This window comes from Heloderma suspectum, chromosome 2 (genome assembly GCF_057233095.1).
Source record: "Heloderma suspectum isolate Gila_16-S chromosome 2, 16-S_ref, whole genome shotgun sequence".
NCBI classification, from domain to species: Eukaryota; Metazoa; Chordata; class Lepidosauria; order Squamata; family Helodermatidae; genus Heloderma; species Heloderma suspectum.
Genome location: NC_139459.1, coordinates 40462720 through 40485497, shown reverse-complemented (window position 1 = coordinate 40485497; position 22778 = coordinate 40462720). Strand labels below are relative to the sequence as shown.

Genomic DNA, 22778 nt, shown 5'->3' with positions numbered 1-22778 from the left:
CGTCTACACTATTTGCTTTCCCCTTATTTTCGCCGTAGTCTATGTAAATGTTTACGTAGACTACACGTGCCAAAATAAGGAACGCAAATGGCGGTGCCCATGGGCGCTGCCATTTGAGTACGCGCGGTTTTTTGTTTTTTTTTTAACTCAGCCGTGATAGGCTATGTAAATGTTTACGTAGCCTTTCACGGCTGAGTTTTAAAAAAAAACAAACGCGTGTACGTAAATGGCGGCGCCCATGGGTGCCGCCATTTGCTTTCCTTATTTTGGCACGTGTAGTCTACGTAATCATTTACATAGACTACGGCGAAAATAAGGGGAACGCAAATAGCGTAGCGTCTACACTATTTGCGTTCCCCTTATTTTCGCCGTAGTCTATGTAAATGTTTACGTAGACTTGTTGTTGTTCAGTCGTTCAGTCGTGTCCGACTCTTCGTGACCCCATGGACCATAGCACGCCAGGCCTTCCTGTCCTGCGCTCTCTCCCGGAGCGTGCTCAAGTTCATATTCACACGTGCCAAAATAAGGAACGCAAATGGCGGCGCCCATGGGCGCCGCCATTTGAGTACGCGCGGTGTTGTTGTTTTTGTTTAACTCAGCCGTGATAGGCTACGTAAACATTTACGTAGCCTATCACGGGTGACTGCAGGGACGCAAATGGCGGCGGCTGTAGCCGCCGCCGTTTGCAGTCCTGGCAGGACAAGATTCGCGGCAGGAGGGACAGGGCGCCTCCCCCCCAGCCAGAATTTCGGGGGGGGGGGAGGGACAGGGCGCCTCCCCCTGGCCAGAATTTCGGGGGGGGGGGACAGAGCGCCTCCCCCCCCGGCCAGGATTTCGGGTGGAGGGATGGAGCGCCTCCCCCCCACCGCGAATCAACTTTCGACAAAGGTAAGGAAGGGACTTTCGTACATCCCTATCCATGAGTCCCAAATGTTGCTAATGGTTTTATAAATGAAAGCACCCATTGAGCAGGCAGTAGTAGGCATCAAGCAGCCCATGGATTGCTGTGCAGGGAGCATGCCCAGCCTCCCTGGCCTTCCTCTTCTACTTCCTCACTAGCTCCTCCTCCTTCCCCAGCATAATTTTAAAGGTCATGATCAATGAACACCATTCACTTCACTAATACAGAATAATTCATAATAATATAGAATAACTTCAGTGGAATTGGTGCTCTTAATTAAACGTATGTATTATGTATTAACTGTAACAAACAGTGTACTATCTAAATTTGCATTAATGGGTCTTGCATCCATTGATTAGCATTGTTAAAAAACCCAGAGAATGTCTTAGGTCAGGGGATGGCTCAGATGAATATACTGTACAAGCTGACACACAGTTGACTTCTGTCTACACATCCAAATATTCACTTCACTTTATAGAAAAATGAAAGAACACCTGGGGGGGTGTCTCCATGAGCGATATACTGCAAGTTGGCTGCATCTGGAAGTTGTTAGGGATATATGACCTCTTGGCCATCTAGTAGCCACTCCAGAGCTTATCAGGGAAAAACCAGATTCCCTGAGACTGCTTAAAGTCTGATTCTTTTCCTTAAGTCGGGTTCACCACAGTATCGTTTTGTGTGCCCTAACCCCCATATTTATGCTAGCTAGGTATGCTAGCACTGCCTTGGGGTGTGCCTTTCACCATGACCCCGGTCAAGGGGTGTTTCCTGTCCCTGTGTTTCCCAGCACAAACAAATTAGTGTCTACTCAGAAGTAACTCCTATTGTGCTCAGTGAGGCTTGTCCCCGCAATGCACATATCAGAATTTCCAGAGATCCCCCCCTCCCCGAAATAGCACATTTTAAAGCATTAATTCCCTAAAGGCTATAAAGCAATTTCCCAAAGCTGCGATCCTCCATTGTTTTGTTTATTGCCTTCGGAAGTAACTAATTCACACCTTCATTCTTGCACAGCATCGGGTTAGAGAGAGGGCTGGTTTCCTCTCCCTGTCTTTCCCAGCATAAATGTGTGTCTACTCAGAAGTACCTCCCATTGTGGTCAGTTAGGCTTGTTCCCAAAATGTGCACTCCGGAAGTTACTGAGATTCCCATGAATCAAAGTAACGCATTTAGAGAGCCTTAATGTCTGTCACTTTCCTTCGTCTTCCCCCTTCGCAATCAACACACTCCAAGATACCAGGCTTCAGGCTCAGTACTTTATTAGTTAATGACCAGGTTCCTTACAAATGCAAATTCTAGGAAACTCTCAGACTACAGTGGAAACTGCTATTCCACACAATTACAAATATCAATAGAGGAGCCGAAGTGGAAGTTAGAGAAGTTGCCAGCAGTTTGAACAAGAACGTCTCAGCCAGACTAGCTTAGGAGGGATGCCCATCCCTTACAGTCATTCCCTCCTTCATAGGTTTTCACACATAGCCAACCTGGTGGAGTGGCTGAGCTCTGCCTCTGACTTTTCCCATTTCACTCTGTGATGGAGCCTAGCATCTCTCAAGTCATGCCCTTCACTTTTCTCCTCCCCTGAAACTTGGATTCTCATGGAGGAGGAAAGGCTCCAGGGGTGGGGGGGCTTCAGGCCGAGCCGTCTGTATGCCAAGGCCTTGGGAAGAAGGCTTTGCTGTATCTGAGCTCACTAGGGAGGGAGCCTCCCCCTGTTCTGGCGGTTCTCATTCTGAATCTGAGCTACTAGATATTTCCACATGCTCAGATTCATTCCTGACATCATCAGAGCTTCAACGCTTTGCAGCTTGGATTGACCTCAGCAAAGCAGCAAGAACACTGTGCTCCTCTGATGATTGTTTATTTAAGGAAGTAATGGGAGGCAGGGAGAGAAGGAGATTGTTTCTGTCTCCCCCCCCCTCCCCGTGTTTGCCAGCACAAACCAATTAGTGTCTGCTCAGAAGTAATTGCCATTGTCGGCAATGAGGCTTGTCCCCTGAATGTGCACGCTAACATCTACAGAGATTCCCCTCAACTGAATTAGCACATTTTAAAGCGCTACTTCCCTCAAGACAGGGGAGGAAACCTCCCAGGATTTTATCAAAGGAGAAAGCGGAGGGAGAGCCTCTCTTATTGGTTGAGCAACCCCTTGCCAGTCAAGTGGTGTTCACTCCATACCACCACCACTACCCCGGAGTATGTTCTGTGAAGCAACTTTTACTGGTGTGATACCCTTGTTTTCTTGTGGAGCCCTGCATGGACCAAAGCTGGCTCCTTAAAAATACGGCAAGACATGATTTTATCTATCTATCTATCTATCTATCTATCTATCTATTTATTTATTTCATTTCTATACCGCCCAATAGCCGAAGCTCTCTGGGCGGTTCACAAAAATTAAAACCAAACACACAATAAAACAATTTAAAATATATAGAACGTTAAAACCACAATATAACAATACAACCACAATAAAACCTAGCAGCAGTGCAGGAGTTTAAAATACAGATTTAAAACAGCAAAGATAAAAATTTAGAAAGCTAAAATGCCTGGGAAAATAAAAAGGTCTTCACCTGGTGCCGAAAGGAATACAATGTAGACGCCAGGCGAACCTCACTAGGGAGCTCATTCCAGAGCCGGGGTGCCACAGCAGAAAAAGCCCTCCTCCTAGTAGCCACCTGCCTCACTTCCTTTGGCAGGGGCTCACGGAAAAGGGCCGCTGATGATGAACTTAAGGTCTGGGCAGGCACATATGGGAGGTAACCTTCAGGTAACCTGGCCCCAAGCCGTTAAGGGCTTTGAATGTTAATACCGGCACTTTGAATCGGGCCCGGAAATGGACTGGCAGCCAGCGCAGCTGGAAAAGTACTGGCGTAATATGAGCTCGTAGGCCAGTCCCTGTTAACAATCTTGCTGCCCTATTTTGGACCAGCTGAACTTTCCGGACCATTTTCAAAGGCAGCCCCACGTATAACGCATTGCAGTAATCCAGACGAGAAGTTATCAGAGCATGGATAACTGTAGCTAGGCTATCTCTGTCCAGATAAGGGCGTAGTTGGTATACCAGCCTAAGCTGATAAAAAGTGCTCCGTGCCACTGAGTTCACCTGTGCCTCAAGTGACAGTTCTGGATCCAAGAGCACCCCCAAACTACGAACCTGATCCTTTAGGGGGAGTGCAACCCCCTCCAGAACAGGTTGAATATCACCTAGCCGGGCAGACGAACCACCCACTAACAGTACCTCCGTCTTGTCTGGATTGAGTTTCAGTTTATTGGCCCTCATCCAGTCCATTACCGTGCCCAGGCACTGATTCAGAACAGAATGATTGGCTTCTCCTTCCGTCTCCTTCCGTTGTCATGGAGAACCCCCCCTCTGCCCCCCAGTTCATTGTCTTTTCTTTATTTTAATCCTCTGAGAAATATGCTGAATGATGATACAAAGTGTAATTATTAGAAAAAACATTTGGGGAAATTAAAAATGTATGTAGTTTTGTGATCCACCTATTTGAAGACCCCAAAGATTTTAAATATAATTAAACTAGTATTTCTTCAGTGTGCGTTTTTAAATAACTATAGTTTGAATGTGCAGAACATGTGTTTCTTATCTTTAAAGCATTTTTTTTCTTTTTGTCTTACAGTTGGTACCAAAAGCCCCAAAGTACAGCTTTGTGACTTGAAGTCTGGATCTTGTTCTCACATTCTTCAGGGTACTTCTTAGTCTGAAACATAAATGTTAGACAGTAATTACTTTGAGTAAACTACACAGTATAAAGAACTACTCTGAACAATATATTCTTTGTAAGTAATATGACAGATGTGTTTAGTGCCAGTTGTGAAAACGACAAAGTGAGAAAGGCTTGTTGCATATATTATTCTGGCACTGTGGGTCTGAAGAAATATTAATATTAATTGTCATTATGAAGAATTGCTATTTACTTAAGCTGATTTTTCTTGAGTGTTATATCATTAAAATGTTAAGTGGCAAGTTTTCTGAGCAGACTGAGAAAACCAAGTATCAGAAATTAGTCAGTCGTCTAAGTCCTAGTACTGGGTTATTACTGTTTGAATGGATTTGATTGTAGCTAATGAAATCATTTTATTCCAGACAAGAAGTCATGAATGGGAGGCGGGGGGCGGGGGGGGAGCATGAAAGCTTTAAAATGGATACAATTAGATATGCCATAAATAATTATTTCTGACCCCGGGCAGACTCCTAGTTTCACCTTTAAGGGTGCTGAAGATTCTATTTCTTATTGCTCAGATGTATAGCTTCTGCTATTAGTTTCACTACTTCAGGGATGGGGAACCTCCAGTCCATTGCAGGGCTGCTCCCAGCATGCACGGTGTGGTTAATAAGCCACTATAGCTTATTAACCACCCTGCAATCATGTGAACCAGCTCTGTGTGTATGTATGGATACATGGGGTGCTTGCTTGTGTGAGTGAGAGAGTCAGTCTATGGGTGTTGAGCTGGGGCGAGAGAGAGAAAGAGAGAGTATGCGTAGAGATGGTGATCCAGAGTGAAAGAGAAAAAGAGATGGGGGGAAATTCATTAGATGTTGGGGGTGAGGGGAAAAAAAAGAGTTGCCTTCTGAAAAACAGGTTTTTGTTGGCGCTGAGAACTGTCGGCTCAAAGGAGTTCTTTCGTATGTTGGGAGTCAGACCCCATTTCTGTCTTGTACTCAATCTTCTGGGCTGTCCTTGTCGTTTGGGACTAGCTGCACCCCCCGTGGCAGCCATTTTATGGTGGTGTCCAGAACACTTTGTCAAATTGACAGATGTGCCCATGGACCCCAAAAGGTTGCCTACCATATCACAAGTTCTTTCCTTCCTGCACCAGCAGTGTTCGATATCTGAATTTATTTTGATGTGAGACTCTCTAGGGAGTTCCACTCTGCTTAGTCCAAGTCTTCTAGCACACTAGTTACACTCTTGGAATTGCGAAAGCCTCTGCTGTACCAAAATAATGTTTAAAGCTTGTTCTCTATTCAGCAACATACATTCATTATTGCATATAAAAACCTAAGTATAAAAGCTCTGTATTTCTTGTTGTTGTTGTTGTTCAGTCGTTAAGTCGTGCCCGACTCTTCGTGACCCCATGGACCATAGCACGCCAGGCCTCCCTGTCCTCCGCTCTTTCCCGGAGTGTGCTCAAGTTCATATTCATTGCATCGGTGATGCTATGTAGCCATCTCATCCTCTGCCGTCCCCTTCTCCTTTTGCCTTCAATTTCAGGTTTCTCAGGAGACAAGTAAGGTGGTCTGGTACTCTCATCTCTTTCAGAATTTGCCACAGTTTGTTGTGATCCACACAATCAAAGGCTTTAGCGTAGTCAATGAGGCAGAAATAGATGTTTTTCTGGAATTCTCTTGCTTTCTCCATGATCCAGCGAATGTTGGCGATTTGATCTCTAGTTCCTCTGCCTCTTCGAAACCCAGCTTGTACTTCTGGTAGTTCTGGTAGTTCTCGGTTCACATACTGCTGAAGCCTAGCTTGTAGGATTTTGAGCATAACCTTGCTGGCCTGTGAAATGAGCGCAATTGTACGGTAGTTTGAACACTCTTTGGCATTGCCCTTCTTTGGAATTGGAATGTAAACTGACCTTTTCCAGTCTTGTGGCCACTGTTGAGTGTTCCAAATTTGTTGGCATATTGACTGCAGCACTTTCACAGCATCATCTTTTAGGATTTTAAATAGCTCAGCTGGAATACTGTCATCTCTGCTAGCTTTGTTGTTAGTAATGCTTCCTAAGGCCCACTTGACTTCTCTCTCGAGGATGTCTGGCTCAAGTTCAGTGAGCGCACTATCATGGCTATCAGGGACATTCAGATCTTTCCTGTATAGTTCTTCTGTGTATTCTTTCCACCTCTTCTTAATCTCATCTGCTTCTGTTAGGTCCCTGCCTTCTTTGTCCTTTATCATGCCCGTCTTTGCACAAAATGTTCCCTTGATATCTCCGATTTTCTTGAAAATATCTCTAGTCTTTCCCATTCTGTTGTGTTCCTCGATTTCTTTGCATTGTTCATTTAAGAAGGCCTTCTTGTCTCTCCTTGCTATTCTCTGGAACTCGCATTCAGTTGGATATATCTTCCCCTTTCTCCCTTGCTTTTCGCTTCCCTTCTTTCCCTAGCTACTTGTGAAGCCTCATCAGACAGCCACTTTGCTTTCTTGCATTTCTTTTTCTTTGGGATGGATTTCATTGCTGCCTCCTGAACAATGTTACTGACCTCCATCCATAGTTCCTCAGACACTCTGTCTATCAGGTCTAATCCCTGAAATCTATTCATCACCTCCACTGTATATTCATATGGGATATGATTTAGGTTATACCTGAACGGTTTAGTGGTTTTCCCTACGTTCTTCAATTTAAGCCAAAATTTTGCAATAAGAAGCTCATGATCTGAGCCACAGTCAGCTCCAGGTCTTGTTTTTACTGACTGTATAGAGCTTCTCCATCTTTGGCTGCAAAGGACATAATCAATCTGATTTCGATATTGACCATCTGGTGATGTCCATGTGTAGAGTTGCCTCTTGTGCTATTGGAAAAGAGTGTTTGCTAGGATCAGCGTGTTCTCTTGGCAAAACTCTATTAGCCGTTGTCCTGCTTCATTTTGTGCACCAAGGCCATGCTTGCCTGTTATCCTGGTGATTTCTTGACTTCCTACTTTGCCATTCCAATCCCCTATGATGAAGAGGACATCTTTCTTTGGTGTTAGTTCTAGAAGGTGTTGTAGGTCTTCATAGAACTGATCAACCTCAGCTTCTTTGGCCTCAGTGGTTGGGGCATAGACTTGAATTACTGTGATGTTGAATGTTTTGCCTTGGATTCGTACTGAGATCATTCTATCATTTTTGAGATTGTACCCCAGTACTGCTGTTCCCACCCTTTTATTGACTATGAGTGCTACTCCATTTCTTCTAAGGGATTCTTGCCCACAGTAGTAGATATAATGGTCACCTGAATTAAATTCACCCATGCTTGTCCATTTTAGTTCGCTGATTCCCAAGATGTCGATGTTCAATCTTGCCATCTCATGTTTGACCACCTCCAGCTTACCTTGATTCATTGTTCTTACATTCCAGGTTCCTAAACAATATTGTTCTTTACAGCATCGGATTTTCTTTTCACCACCAGACACATCCACAGCTGAGTGTCCTTTTGGGTTTGGCCCAGCCGCTTCACTCTTTCTGGCGCTACTTGGAAATACCCTCTGCTCTTCCCCAGTAATATATTGGACACCTTCCGACCTAAGGGGTTCATCTTCCGGCGTCATCTCTTTTAGCCTTGTGATACGTTCCATGGGGTTTTCTTGGCAAGAATACTGGAGTGGGTTGCCATTTCCTTCTCCAGTGGACCACATTTTGTCAGAACTCTCCTCCATGACCTGTCCATCTTGGGTGGCCCTGCACGGCATAGCTTATGGCTTCACTGAGTTACGCAAGCCCCTTCGCCACAACAAGCCAGTGATCCATGAAGGGGCTGTATTTCCTAGTTCAGGTTAATAAGGTACACCTTCTACACAAAGGTTATGAATAATTTTCATATGTAAAATTACTATAAGGCACAATCCTTTCCCATGTGGGCATAGTGCCGGTACATGGAGGAAACCCATAGGGTTGTAGACTAACTTGAGTCTCATTCATTTCAAAGGATCTACTCTAAGAAGGACTTATAACAGATACAGCCCATAGGGTGTCAGAGACCCTGTTTCTCCCCTTGTCCCATTGGTGTACACATGTGCACAGGCACACCAGGGCAATCCAAAAAATGGGAGGCCTCCCTGTATCCCTGTCCAGTCCTCCCTCTCTCCACTTGCTCCTTTTCAGTTAGCTGGGGATATGGGAGACACACACAGATCTTCCATTCCCCAGACTATCCGCACACAAAGAGGGGGAAATAGAAGATTTCTTCCTGGTGGAGTCCAGTTCACCTATTGCCCAATTGGAGTCCACCCAGAGTAGAGCCTTCAGTGTGGTGGTTCCCTTTCTGTGGAACTCCCTGCCTTTGGAGGTCAGGCAGGCTCCAATATTGTGTTGTTTTCAGCACCTGCCGAAGACATCTTTATTTCGAGAAACCTTCCTTGATTGACCAGCCACAGTTTTTATTGTTAATCGTTTTTTTAAAAAAAACTTTCAATATGGTGGTTTTTTTTTTTATCTTTTATTGTTCACTGCTCTGGAATCTGTTTAGAAGTGGAGCAGTATATAACTGTTGTAAATCAATAAATCTGTTACGGTCCTTTGGAGATCCCTCACACAGAAGGATCATGCCAAATTTGTTTTCATTTAAGTAATCACTTGCATACTGCTGAGGAGTCTTACGTCTTCATATTTTTAGGTCACAAACAGGAAATACTAGCAGTATCTTGGTCACCACGTTATGAATATATTTTAGCAACTGCAAGGTAAAAGAACCAATCATAACTTTCATTCTAATCATCACTTTATCTGATTTTTGCTTCTATTGTTCTGCATTTCTTTGGTGGTCGCTTACACTTAAGTTGAAATGTCAGGAATTTCTCTTCACTTGCATTTGGTATGTTTTTCTGCTGAACTGTTTAACAAGGTAAACTTTATTTGTGCAATATTTCTACAGGTGAGAGAGATAAAAGAAAGAGATAACTACATGTTCAGGTTATCAACAACATTAATTCACTGGAGCAGCCTGCCCCAATCTGGTGCCCTGCAAAGAGATGTGCTGGACTACAACTCCCATCGTCTCTTGCCAGCATGGCATACGCTGGCTGGCAATGGTGGGAGTTGCAGTCCAGCCCACCTGTCTGGAGTGCACCAGGTTGGGGAAGGCTGCTCTATACAGTAATTTCAGTGGTTTAAAATATTATCACTGAATAAATGTTTTTCATGGCACAGGGGTAGAATAAGTATTCTATTCAAAATCAGCATTTGTGGCATGTGTGTCAGTGAGTGGCATGCTCATAAAACAGAAACAAGTGATTCACGAACATAGGTGGGGCAATGCATAGGATTGTGCCTTAAGAGGCCTTCTTTGATTATTTCATTATACAACACATAAGATGGTCAGAAACTCTATTCACGTTGGGGAAAAAATGCAATTCATTGCATTGACAGTAACAGGATAGGGAAGATCACTTGGGTACACATTATTAGAAGGAATGTTTACCACATTCAGGTTAATAGGAAAATTCTAATCCAAAATAAGGACATCAGTTGCCCCTATGACAGACTGAGGTGAAATAGGGATGTATTAAAATGATTTCTTTTACTCACCAATCAATGCAGTTTTTTCCCTTTTAGTGCCGACAGTAGAGTAAAATTGTGGGATGTGAGGAGAGCATCTGCTTGTCTACTTACTCTTGATCAACATAACAGAGAGAAGTCAAAAGCATCTTCTGAAGGAGGTAATCAATATACTTCTGCAATACATTTTATATCACTACAACAGGATTAATGCCATATATTTTCATATCAAAGGGGGCTGCTACTATCATTATTACTATTACTACTATTATCATTCAGCCCAAAATAGGTAACTTGTTTGGCTTTGAAAATTACATGGAGAATTTAATATGACCTTTTAAGATGTGTGGGCAACTTGTGGCCTTCAGTTTAATTTCAAGCAGCCCTTCACCTAATTTCAAAAGCTCCCTGCAAACAATCAGCTCAGATCTCTTGTAAGAGCGATTTGTCCCAGCAGCCCACTGGACAGAGAGAGAGAGGGGGGGAGAGAGAGAGAGAGTGAGGAGAAGGGATAGCAGAAAGAGAAGAACAAAGGGGATGGCCCCATCCACTATTGGGTCTGGCCCATCCCACCACTGGCTTCAGTCCCACCTTTTACAGCATGTGGCCCCTTCCAGGCTGCCCCTGAGGGAAAGTAGCTCTTGACAGAACAAAGTTTCCCCACCCATGGTTTAAAACTTAAGCTCTGTAATTATGAGCACTAGAAACTGTGTATGATTCTGGCAAGCATTTAAAAATTTGATTTCAGTGTGATAATTACACAGAGTCTTTAACTCTTTCCCACTGAAACCAGTGGAACTTGAAAGAGATGAACTTTGGCTGGATTACACCCTTTTGTCTACCCCTGCCCCCAAAGAAAACTAGAATTATTAGGATTCTGCTGTAAATCCATAACCTGCACAGACAAACCACTTTTCACAGTGCACGTCTTTTTTGAGATTCAGGTTGACCATCCTGATCTAGAGTGATAGCTTTGATCAGGAATAATATGGACATTTCTAGCCTGTCGTCTTGCACTAAGCATATTAAATACGAATGAACTAGAGCAGCCATCTTCAACACTTTCAGACTGCGACCCTCCTTTAACCCAAATCTGCAACTTTTCTTTCTTTTTTTACTATATAGGTCTATCTTTTTGCTCCCCCCCATCGCCCCCTTTCTCTCAGGGTTGGCATACTAGTCAGTAGACCAGTCAGATATTGCCAGTTGACCAGCTGTTACTTGACTATGGTCAAATATTGGCTGAATCCAAGAATACCATTGTATAGGTGGCAGCTTATCTTTTTTATTGCATTATGATGTCATTTGTTAGCAAGGGCAAGAATGAGCTGCTTGCCCCTTAGCTCTGCCACAGTCAAGGGCAAATGTAACGGTATAGGAAAGCTTCTACTTGCCACTTGCTATAATTGCAGATACTGCCAAGCAAGAAGTCCTCAGCGGCAAAGGTTGCCAACTAGGGTCACATATGATTCAATTATGCTTGCTGCAGGAACCAGGGAGTGTACCCTCCATGTGATCTGGCTATCTGCTTTTAAAGTTTTTGTTAGGGCAGGGGAGAGGATCTTCTGCAGGTCCAGGGAGCCAATTCCCCCCTCTCCTCCATGCTGCCACTTCAATTGTTGCTGAGCTGCCAATTTTGCTGCTGAAATTCGGTTGTGCAGCAGCAAAGAAGCAGTGATTTTTCTTTAAAACAAGGCATGCAGGGAGTGAAATCATGGCCCTGAGATACTTCTCCCTGCATCCGTGGGCTCCATGCTGCCTACTGCTGTGTTAGGGATTGGATTCGTGTCTAGTAAAACAGTAACTACTGAAAGAACTGAACATACTGGTTGAAGTAAAATACACAAGATAATACTGAGAGTGAGAGTTTAAATTATGGAGACCTTGGGGAAAGCCAATGCCTTTAAAAAAGTGAATAACATTAAAAATATTTGGCCATTACTTGATAATATTTGACCAAATAATCCTGCTCTCTTACTTTCTCCTTATCCATCTTTACCATCATTCTAATTTCTCCACTCTTTCCCCTTCTCTTTCAGTTTTTTTTTTAAAGACCAAAAGAAAAGGATGGCAGTATCCCTGGCGCAATATATCTTAGTGCCCAATTTGGGGTCCTGGCACAACAATCAGGGTGAATTGATTTTAAATCAAGATGATTTAAATAATGATTTAAAGGAGCAAGGGGGGAAAGGTGATTTAATTGATACTTCATATTTTTCCTAAATAATTATGAACATCTGACCATTAAGGGCACAATCCTATTGGGACAGGTGGCTGCCTCCACAATCGCAGGCAACCGCCTATCCAGTGCAGGGCAGGAGAAGCACAGAGGGTATCATCCCCTCCGCACTTCAGCTGCCCTGCATTCGCAGCAAGACAGACAATTTTGGCTGTCTAGCTTTGGGACTTCAGAGTGTGGGAAGAAGCCTCCGGATGACACGTAGGATGTGTCGTACCAGCATTTCCATCTTCCCCGCCCCGACACGCCCCCAGGAACACCCTGTTTTTGCCACTTCGCACTCCTCTTCCAAGCCCAGAGTGCGGGGCTGTTCCGCGCTGCATATGAGGCAGCATTGGAGGGGGTGGAGGCTGGTTCTCAGGGAACCGACCTCTGACTAGCGGCCATAGGATTGCACCCTAAGCTATGTTGATTTACAACTAAATAGGGATCTATTTTCACAGGGTTTTTTTCTTACAACCAGGCCTTGCATCATCCCAATGTATAAATTTTGCACGCTTTCCTTTTTTTTACCTATAGAGGGAATGTCTTTAAAGTATTCTTCAGTAGAGTCTCTTTCATACAATCAGCAGTCAGGACAGTTTGTAAGGTTTAGGACAGGGATGGCAAAGAAATCTGCTGTGGACTCAAATAAGGCCAGATTCTCAAGAATCCAGCCTGTGAAGTCAGCAGCAGACCAACCCCACTCACCTCCGGGTCCATTGGATTTCCCTCAGGGTGGTGCTCCTCCATTCTAAACCACGTGATCAGTTAATGGTAGCTGCCATTAGCCAATCGTGGGAAAAATACAGCCATAAATTGTATAGTTTGTGGCATTTACAACTGACAGTTCCCTGGGACTGCAGGCTCTGGCCTCATCCATCGGCTGGAGAACTGAGGGCCACTGGGAGGCTGCACCTCCTGCCTCCTGGGAAGAACATCACCACAAGGGTAGACCTACCTGGTCCTACACATTGGCCAGAGAGGGAGGAGCTGCAGGGAGCTCGCTCGACCCCTCCCTGCTAGGAAGATCACACAGCTTTCGGTCGATCCCGAAAGGCTTGTAACTTGGGTGAACCACTCAGGGGAGCCACAAGGGAGCAGAGGGCCTGGGTTGTAGTTTTAAAAAACTGTTGGTGGGTGGTGGGCTTTGATGTTGTGTTTGTGATTTTAAGGGTGGATGCCCACCTGATAGGTGGAAGTGAGGGAGGCGTGTGTCCACCTGGCGGAGGCAGTGGAGGGAGTTCTGGGGGCCAGACCATACCAAGGCTGGGCGGCAGATGCTGGCGGAGCCCTCGGGGCAGGCCATGCCTGGTAAGGGGAACAGGGGAGAGATGCGTAATATCTGTTCCCTGTTGCAGGCCTGTCCAGAGCTGAAGGATGGCTGGGAGGTGCGTGACTCCACCCTCTGGCCTTTGTCTGCTGCTGTGCAATGCCAGGTCCGTTGCCCATAAAACATCTCTCATCCATGACATGATCCTGGATGGGGGTGCGGACCTGGCATGTATTACAGAGACCTGACTAGATGAGGCTGCCACTCCCACTCTTGCGGCCATTTGCCCGGCTGGATTTTTGTATGTGCAGCAGCTGAGGGCTGGGGGTCGGGGAGGGGAAGTGGCTGTTATCTACCAGGAGCCCTTGGTCCTCACCAGACTCCCTTTCCCAGAGACCAGGGTTGCTGACTGCATGTACTGGAGGTTAGGCCCGAAGGGCAGTCTGGGGATTCTGCTTGTGTACCGTCCACTGCGCAGCACAATAGACTCCCTGGCCGAGGTGCTTGAGGTGGTCTCTGATGTGCATGTGCAGTCCCCTAACTTGTTGGTGTTGGAGGGCTTCAGTATACATTCAGAGGCCATCCTTGTGGGGGTGCCTCAGGACTTCATGGAGACCATGACTTCCTGGGAGCTGCACCCTATTCCAACTGGGCCCACCCATGTAGCCAGCCATACGGTTGACCTTGTGTTTCTTTCCGAAGAGGTGGGAAGTGATCTGGAAATTGGGGATATATCCATCACCCCCTTGTCATGGTCAGATCATTACCTGGTGGGGATGGACTTCTTGGTTACACCAGCCCTCCGCAGGGGTGGAGGACCCATTAAGACGGCTGCTTGGTCGAGACCCTGGTGGATGGCTGGAATGCTGCAATCACTGGGGCATTCGACCGTGTGGCTCCGAAACGCCCTCTCTCCCTGAACAGAGCTCAGACTCCACCATGGTTCACCCCATGGTTGCTAACTCTGAAGTGGGAGGTGAGACGACTAGAGCGCCAGTGGCGGAAATGTTGCTCCGAAGACGATCGGATACAGGTTAGAGCTGTAGCTTCAGCCTACCACGTGGCAATAAGAGCAGCAAAAAAGAATTTTTATGCTGCCTCTGTCGCGTCTGCAGAGTGCTATCCCAGGAGGCTGTTCCAAGTGGTCCGGAGCCTGGTCGGTCCAGTTGTTCCAGAACCAATGGAGCATTCTAAGGACTCCTGTGATGAGTTTGCAAAGCACTTTGTAGATAAAATCGACCAGATCAGGAGTGCTATTCCGTGTGCTGTGGATACTGGAGTGGCCAGTGGCAGACCGGTTGTGTGGGATCAATTCCAGCTTCTACCTTCCGAGGAAGTGGACAAGGTGTTTTCATCTTTAAGGCCAACCACCTGCTTACTTGATGCTTGCCCAACTTGGCTCATTATGAGCTGCAGGGAGAGACTTAGGGAGGGGATCAAGGCAGTGGTGCATGCCTCCCTTGAGGAGGGAGTGATGCCATCAGTCCTCAAGGAGGCGGTGATAAGACCACTGTTAAAGAAGCCCTCCTTGGATCCCCAAGACTTGAACAACTTTCACCCGGTCTCAAATCTGCCGTTTTGGGGAAAGGTGATTGAGCAGGTGGTGGCTTTGCAGTTGCAGGCACACTTGGAAGAAGCTGATTATCTGGATCCATTTCAGTCGGGCTTCAGGCCTGGGCATGAGGCAGAAACAGCCTTGGTCGCCTTGGTGGATGATATGGGGAGAGCTCTGAATAGGGGCGAATGCTCCTTCCTTGTTCTCCTCTATCTCTCAGCAGCTTTTGATACCATCGACCACAGTATCCTCCTGGACGGACCGCCTGGAGGGGTTGGGCATAGGGGACACCATATTATGGTGGTTCCATTCCTTCCTCTCTGGCAGGTTCCAGAAGGTAGCTCTGGGGGAGGAGACTTCAGAACCTTGGCTGCTCACTTGCGGGCTACCACAGAGTTCTATTCTCTCCCCGATGTTATTTAACATCTGTATGAAGCCACTGGGAGCTATCACCAGGAGGTTTGGGGTGTAGTGTCACCAATATGCGGATGACACGCAACTCTACCTCTCATTTAAATCCTTACCAAGGTTGGCTGTAGAAACCCTGTCCAAGCGTCTGGAATCAGTGAGTGGCTGGATGGAAAGGACTAAGTTGAAACTGAACCCCGACAAAAACGAAGTATTTTTTGTGGGAGACAAGGGGAGGTTGGGTGATGTTGACCTGGTGTTTAATGAGGTGTGGCTATCCCTGAAGGACCAGGTCCACAATCTGGGGGTCATTTTAGAGTCCCAGCTGTCCATGGAGGCTCAGGTGTCAGCCGTGAGTTGGGCAGCATTGTACCAACTCCATCTGATATGGCGGCTGAGTCCCTACCTCCCTAACCATCTGCTCCCATCAGTAGTCCATGCCCTGGTCTCCTCTCGCCTAACTACTGTAATGAGCTCTATGTGGGGTTACCCTTGGTCAGTTCGGAAGTTGCAGCTGGTGCAGAATGCAGTGGCCCACTTGATTAAAGGCAGCCGTCAGCGAGACCACATCACTCCAGTGCTGAAGGAGTTGCACTGGTTACCAGTTGTTTTTTGGGCCCAATTCAAGGTGTTGGCATTGACCTTTAAGACCCTGTATGGTTCCGGCCCAGTCTATCTTAAGGAGCGCCTCCAACAACACCAGGGATGACCCTCAACGAGATCGGCCTCGGTAGGCCTTCTGTCTGTCCCATCAGCCAGGACAGCTAGGCTGGTGAGGACTAGGGAGAGGGCCTTTTCTGTGGTGGCCCCCACTCTGTGGAATTCCCTTCCTAGTGACCTCTGCCATTCCCCCTCTTTGATGAACTTCCGCCAGCCTTTAAAAAACTGGCTGTTCAGGTGGGCATTTGGGGTAGGTTAGGGGGTTTTAGAGCAGTGGTGTTTTGTTATGTTTTTGTTGTTGTTGTTCAGTTGATTATGTAAATTTGTTATTAGTATTGTACACCGCCTAGAGTGGCTGGGTAGCCGGCCAGATGGGCGGCTAATAAATCAAATAAATCAATCAATAAATTTATGGTTGTATTTTTCCTGCAATTGGCTAATGGAGGCCGCCATTAGCTGGTCGTGCCATTTAGAATGGAGGAGAGCTGCCTTGCGAAATCTGACAGACACAGAAATCTGACAGGCAAGGCTCCGGGGAAATCCGCGGGGCCCCAAGTGGCCCAGATTTCCCCACTGCAGACCGCCTGGACTGGACATTGGGTTCATACATCCCTAGTTTAGGCTGCAATCTTCTTCACATTTACCTCAGCATAAGCTTCATTGAAAACAATGAGACTTATTTCAAAGTAGACCTGTATAGGATTGCACTATAAGTATGAGAATATAGGAACCTGCACACTTGACATTCTGCCTTCTTTCCAGTGTGGCTTCTTTTTGCTTCACTCTGCCTTGGCCTAGGCCCACACTAATAAAAGCAAAGTAGCAAATAAAAAGTAAATGCCCATGATTGATAGGCTGAAACAAGTTTTGCTAATTACTGGCCAGACTAGAGCAGTTTGTTTTCATCTGGTGAAAATGAAATGCCTATGTGTGGTAGGTTGTAAATATTCTTATTTGAGAAATGATCAAATTGATTCTTCATTTACAGAGAAAAGCCTCCTTTAATTCAGGCTAGTGCAGTTGATTCAGTTTAGAGATTAGTGCTAACATGCTTGTATCTGGATTATTTAATATTTATTTTGTTATTGTTTGACATAAACGTAATATTTACAACTTAAAACATTAAAAAATCTTATTTAAATCAAAATAATCCAAATTAATGTTGTTAAATCTGATTTTTTTTTAATCATAGATAGATAGATAGACAGACAGACAGACAGACAGACAGACAGACCTACCCACCCACCCACCCACCCTGGCACCAACTGAAGATGAGCATACTGGATCTCTTCATGTGTTGCATGTATTAATTTGCTCTCCTGGTGCTTTGACTTGCAATTTGTGTTTGTTTTCATTATTATGACTTTTATACATCTTTTGGATAAATGTTGAATTTTTATCAATAAATCAAATCCTTAAATGGTGAGCATTTGGTCTCAGCCTTGGCAATAAACATTGCTACATAATGGAATACAATTTTGCATGTGTGTTTTTTCAAAGTCTGCAATTTTTCAGCATATAGGAATGAAATTTTTGCCATGTTGTGTTTTATATTTTGTTGTGTTGAACTCTGTAGGGACTAGAGTTGTTCATATTTTCTTGACAGTAAATACTGCCCATAATGGAAGAGTTAATGGATTGTGCTTTACAAATGATGGGCTTCACCTTCTGACAGTTGGTACAGATGACCGCATGAGACTCTGGAACAGTTCCAGTGGAGAAAACACACTGGTAAGATGCTATTGTTGTTTTATTTGCAATGTGGAATTTGTCTATATGCATATATTTTATTGTTGTGGCCTGTGGCCAATGCAGAATAAACTTGAAACTAAAACTACTGGTAAGATGTTAAAGGATTATTAGATGATTGCAATTATGCTACTGGTCATCCAGTGATCTAGTTCATGCTGCATGATTTATTGAAATCAAATCTTTATTGCTTAGCCAAAGGCCATCACTGATCATTCAATAATACAATAAAAAAGGGAATACACAGTTCAAAATATAACTGAGACAAATTAAGGCTAACATAATTCGTTACTAAATCCAATATATATCTAATATACCGTGATAAAAGCTGTACCATGTTATGAACATGACTAACAAGAGAAGAAAGCCAAAACACACACAAATTACGACCAGGTTACCTGAAAGGGGGGCCTTGTTGTGTATGTCACATCCTGCAGAGTCGCATTTGGCAGCAACGTGGCAATGGTCCTTCTCTGTGGTGGCATCCTCCCTCTGGAGTGCCCTCCCCTCTGTGATTTATCTGGGACCAACAATCATTTTCTTTTGATGTTTATTAAAAACATACTTGTTTACCCTGGCTTTTCTCAACCATTAACTTGCTTAATGTTATCATACTTTTATAATGATCAGTTGTTTTATACTTTGTTATAAACTGCTATGGGATTTTTGAAATGGAAAGCATTCTTTAAATATTCTAAAATAAAATAAATAAATTTATCCAAGACCTAATATTAGAGAGTGAAGCACAAGATAGTAAAGCTTACAACTTGTACAGGAATTATTATGTTGATTCTGGATTATTACTTGATATTGAAAAATACAATGGGCAGAATTGCACAGTTATGGAGGAAAAATAAGCCACAGCTGCTTATTTTCCCGCCCCGTGAGTGCCAGTTGTGAGCCGCCTTATTAGCATAATTACCGTCACTGGGCATAGGTTGCCATGATGTCCAAACCTGGCAAGGAGGGGTGGCTGGGGTGGTTTACAAACCACCCTGAAACCCAGGGCATGTTCTAGGGCTGTGGCTAGGGCTGATGGGAATTGCAGTCTAAACATCTGGCGGGCCACACGTTCCACACCCCTGCTTAAAAATATGCTTCCACTTATGCATTTTATGTGTTCATGCTTGATTCTAGTTGGAGAAAATGCATATACAGCAGATGAGTGTTTTGCTCCAGGTCCCGTTGCTGAAGAAACAAACAGCTTTTTAAAATTGAGCTGCAGCTTGTTTCTTCAGGAGTAGAAGGTTTTTCTGAGGACTCCAAGCAGACCTAATTTGGTGCATGTATCCCCCTTAGTCATGTGCAAATCACCTTTGGATTTTGGCTAGTGCCATTAAAAACTGGAGAAATATCCATAAATCTTAATTTGTGGTGTGATCTGAGTTATAAAGCAAACAACTATGTGAAAGTCTTGAAGTCTTGAGTTGAAGGTAAATGGTTCTCTTCTCCTAAGCAGCTGTATGTTCAATAATGTGTGGAGTTCTACTGGACTAGCACCCTACAAGCATAATAGTTGTGCTTGTTTATCTGGATTTCTGGTTGGCATAATCTTCAAGGATGCCCTGTGGCACTTGAAATCAGAGCCACCAAAAATAACCACTCAACTCAATATTATATATAACCGCCTTACCTTCCATCTTAGTCCTGGTCTCTGAAACAAAGCCTTAGAATTCTTTGTTCATGCTCTGAATTTATACTGTAAAGCTAATTGGGACAGTTATTGCTATCAGCCAGGCTGGTTTTAGCTAGAGATGTACTATCCTTCAAATGTGCTGCAAAAGTAGACTAGCAAGTAACATGTGAACACGAGTTTTTAGTTTGTGGACATCCAGTGTTTTAGTAATACTTAAAGCCAGTTCACACTGGTGTTGGCACTCGCTGGTATTTATTTATTTAAAGTATTTTTATCCTGCTCCTATGACAAAAGGACTCCTGGCAGTTACATATATCCAGTAAAACAAGACAGTCCCTGCCCACAGGTTTACAATCTAAAAAGACACAACACGCAAGGAAAAGGGAAGGGCAAGGGAAGATTAAATATTACATCTGGTATGAGGTATGGGTGGCTCCCTCTGTGTTAGGTAGCTATGGTGCCAAGGCTAACGCTTAATAATATAGTCATGATGCTGTGCTCAATCAGCTGCAGAGGCAACAGCACAACAGTAGTGAAGAGATAAAAGCCATCAACATGCTACTTATTTTAAGTGGAAGATTTCAAATGCAGAAACATAAACGCAGTGAAAACTTATTTGTTAATAAGTTATTTATATTATTTACTGTAAAACATTATATGCCTAAGGGCAGCATGTGTCTAATACAGCAAATACACCTATTCCTATAATTCAGTCATCCATAGTCATTAATATGAATGAGACACACTAGTGTATTCATTTCCAATTACATTTGGCGATAAGATACACAGTTTTGCAACGTAGTGGGGCTTTTCCCATGACTGTACCCATTAAGTTGTAAACAGGTTTTTTTTTTTTAACTATCACACATCCAACAATAGATATTCAAAAAGATATTCTCAGCCAGTCTTGGAAAAGTACTTGTTACCTAACTTGTACAAACATGTTGCATATAACTTGACATCAGCTTCTTTTACATGCATGTTCTATATAATTGTTGAGCTGTCTTGGGAATCCTGATGGACAGAAAGGAGGAATATAAAGATTTTAACTAAATAAAGCTTGTTGAGGGGAATGCAGAAAGTCCCAGGTTCAGTTATTCTCTGTAAACAGTGCCATCTCATGTCAAATGTCACAGCTGGTGAAGAGAAGCAATCTCTGTTGTTAAAATCCTATGGCCTGGTTGACACATGCAGCAAAATGAAGTGGAAGAACAGCCTTCACAAATATGGGTCCCTCCAGATGTTTTGGACAACAGCTTCCATCAGCCAGCAAGTCCAATAGTCAGGGATGGTGGGAGTTGTCCAAAACATCCAGAGGGACCCAGTTTGGGGAAGGCCATGGCAGAAAATGCTGAGGTGGAAGAATGGACTCCACCATTTGTGGCTGCACCATACCATTTTTGAATGCTCCCCGATGTTAAAACTTTCCTGCAGGTAGAAAGCAAACCTAGTGGGCAAAGTGATGAACTAGAATCTAATGCTAGTTTTCCACTCTCAGAGGGTTTTTTTGCAAAAGGATGATTTTGAAAATAATTCCGTTTGAAGTGGTACAGTCCATTTTAGCACCTGGAATGCCTACCATTTAATTCCCACCTCATTCTGCTGTATGTATTCTTGGTTCATGGTTAATAATTTAGGGAACTGTGCTTCATTGATTCTTTCAGTTTTTACTTCTTCCATCCTCTCCAGAGCTTCCTTTCTCAAAATGCCTTTCCCAGTGGATAAATGAGGACTGGTTGCAGGATTATCTCTTACCTATTCTTTTTCCAAGCTCTTTAGATGGTAGTAAAATATTGGACCTTACTAAGCATTCCAGACCTGGAGCTGACTGTGGCTCAGATCATGACTGTGGCTCAGATCATGAGCTGCTTCTTGCAAAATTTCGGCTGAAATTGAAGAACGTAGAGAAAACCACTGAACCATTCAGGTATAACCTAAATCATATCCCTTATGAATATACAGTGGAGGTGAGGAATAGATTTCAGGGATTAGACCTGATAGACAGAGTGCCTGAGGAACTATGGACGGAGGTCCGTAACATTGTTCTGGAGGCAGTAACTAAATTCATCCCAAAGAAAAAGAAATGCAAGAAAGCAAAGTGGCTGTCTGAGGAGGCTTTACAAGTAGCTGAGGAAAGAAGGGAAGCGAAAAGCAAGGGAGAAAGGGGAAGATATAGCCAAATGAATGCAGAGTTCCAGAGAATAGGAAGGAGAGACAAGAAGGCCTTCTTAAATGAACAATGCAAAGAAATCGAGGAAAACAATAGAATGGGAAAGACTAGAGATATTTTGAAGAAAATCGGAGATATCAAGGGAACGTTTTGTGCAAAGATGGGCATGATAAAGGACCAAGAAGGCAGGGACCTAACAGAAGCAGATGAGATTAAGAAGAGGTGGGAAGAATACACAGAAGAACTATACAGGAAAGATCTTAATGTCCCTGATAGCCATGATAGTGTGGTCACTGAACTTGAGCCGGACATCCTCGAGCGTGAAGTCAAGTGGGCCTTAGGAAGCATTACTAACAACAAAGCTAGCGGAGATGACAGCCTTCCAGCTGAGCTTTTTAAAATCCTAAAAGGTGATGCTGTGAAAGTGCTGCAGTCAATATGCCAACAAATTTGGAACACTCAACAGTGGCCACAAGACTGGAAAAGGTCAGTTTACATTCCAATTCCAAAGAAGGGCAATGCCAAAGTGTGTTCAAACTACCGTACAGTTGCGCTCATTTCACACGCCAGCAAGGTTATGCTCCAAATCCTACCAGCTAGGCTTCAGCAGTATGCGAACCGAGAACTACCGGAAGTACAAGCTGGGTTTCGAAGAGGCAGAGGAACTAGAGATCAAATCGCCAACATTCGCTGGATCATGGAGAAAGCAAGAGAATTCCAGAAAAACGTCTATTTCTGCTTCATTGACCACGCTAAAGCCTTTGATTGTGTGGATCACAACAAACTGTGGCAAATTCTTAAAGAGATGGGGGTACCAGACCACCTTACCTGTCTCCTGAGAAACCTGTACGAGGGTCAAGAAGCAACAGTAAGAACCAGACATGGAACAACCGATTGGTTCAAAATTGGGAAAGGAGTATGACAAGGCTGCATATTGTCGCCCTGCTTATTTAACTTATATGCAGAGTACATCATGAGAAACGCCGAGTTGGA

General features: G+C 44.2%; 1 protein-coding gene across 7 annotated transcripts in view; it reads left to right on the top strand.

Annotated features, from left to right (window-relative positions):
• The window catches only part of ERCC8 (ERCC excision repair 8, CSA ubiquitin ligase complex subunit), a 90987-nt gene that overhangs the window by 16400 nt on the left and 51809 nt on the right, over positions 1–22778 (top strand). For 6 of the 7 annotated variants that reach the window (XR_014787592.1, XR_014787594.1, XR_014787593.1 and 3 more), the window contains exons 6-9: positions 4537–4605; positions 9236–9302; positions 10174–10277; positions 17837–17961. Coding sequence is in view for 3 of the 7 variants with exons in the window: in XM_084833289.1 (XP_084689415.1) it covers positions 4537–4605; positions 9236–9302; positions 10174–10277; positions 17837–17961 (365 nt within the window). In the remaining 4 variants the exon portion in view is untranslated. Of the gene's footprint in view, positions 1–4536; positions 4606–9235; positions 9303–10173; positions 10278–17836; positions 21543–22778 lie in introns of all 7 variants that reach the window. The other variant, XR_014787596.1, reaches the window with a different exon arrangement.